The following is a 1,232-nucleotide window of genomic DNA, read 5'->3' as shown; positions in this document are numbered from 1 at the left end:
GATATTCTACTCAGACAACAAAGATAAATGTTCCACAGATATTCTACTCAGACAACAAAGGGATAAATGTTCCACAGGGAACAGTTCTAAAGCATCTGAGGAAAGGAAATTTTGTAACTTATTCCGTCGCTCCATGAATTATGCAAAAAAAAATGACACTAATAGCATCATAACAGTCAGGCTTGCACAAACCTCAATGATCGCAGGGTGTTCCAACTTGGTCAGTCTAGAGATATGTAGAAAGCTCTCATACCAAGTGAACACTCATGTCTTCCTTTTCTCCAGTATGCATGGAGTGATCTTTAGTAATGTCTCCTTTTTCATTACTGGATTTCAATAATGACTGCTCGTATGCTTATCGCAATTCAAAATGCAAAGTGTAACTTAACCTTTATAATTATCTAATTAGATGTAAACCACAGTGAAGAAATATTAATTTACTCAACTCTCACTACGAAGATATTTAATTTTGCATTTCTTTATAAAATAAACACCAGATGTTTTAGTTTTACAGTCCACTGAATTAGATATGACCAGCCTTTCTGTAGACTTGTTTTCACTTGCTTATTTAAGTCAGTACATGATTATTACCTGCTAAGTTTATTTCCAGATAGAGGTTACAAACACTGTTCGTGTCTTTCGGATAACGGAGGTTTTTTTTGGCACGTCTGTCAGTTTCTGTTGTCGTAACGCTTAACAACGAAAGTCATAAAGTTTGAAAATAACATTTGAATTTCATTCAATGTTTTAATACGTTTCAAGTAGATAAAGGTTGCTTTTTTTACTATAAACAATGAAGTAAACTGAATAAATGTGGTTTTACCATACGGTTTACTGCAGTTTTATTCATGTTTCATGTAATCTCTTGAAACATTTTAATAAATATTAGTCAATCACAACCTCGGAATCTGCAAGAACATTTTTCTGGTTGTTCGTTTTACAGCTATATATATATTGAGAGACTTCTTACCTTTACCAAAACCTAGTTCTTTTGCTTTCTTCTTACCAACTTCCAACATATCAGGATTTATGTCACAAACAATGACGTGCGACTCAGTTCCTTGTAACATACTTTCGTTGTACAGCGGTTCACTTGGTAATTCAAATGGATTTTCAAGTTCAATATGTTCATCAATGGGCTTCAAATACTGGACGGCTTGTAGAAAACGAAAAGCAACATCACCTTAAAGAAGAGAGACTGAGATCACTGAACAAGATCACACCTATCAATT

General features: G+C 33.9%; 1 protein-coding gene across 2 annotated transcripts in view; it reads right to left on the bottom strand.

Moving 5' to 3' along the window:
* Nucleotides 1-1,232, bottom strand: part of LOC106474522 (2-methoxy-6-polyprenyl-1,4-benzoquinol methylase, mitochondrial-like) — a 9,715-nt gene that overhangs the window by 4,628 nt on the left and 3,855 nt on the right. For both annotated transcript variants that reach the window (XR_002613976.1, XM_022402844.1), the window contains exon 3: nt 971-1,183. Coding sequence is in view for 1 of the 2 variants with exons in the window: in XM_022402844.1 (XP_022258552.1) it covers nt 971-1,183 (213 nt within the window). In the remaining variant the exon portion in view is untranslated. The remainder of the gene's footprint in view (nt 1-970; nt 1,184-1,232) is intronic.

This window comes from Limulus polyphemus, unplaced genomic scaffold (genome assembly GCF_000517525.1).
Source record: "Limulus polyphemus unplaced genomic scaffold, Limulus_polyphemus-2.1.2 Scaffold7324, whole genome shotgun sequence".
NCBI lineage: Eukaryota > Metazoa > Arthropoda > Merostomata > Xiphosura > Limulidae > Limulus > Limulus polyphemus.
The sequence above is the reverse complement of the archived record's forward strand: the minus strand, read 5'-3'. Positions and strand labels throughout refer to the sequence as shown.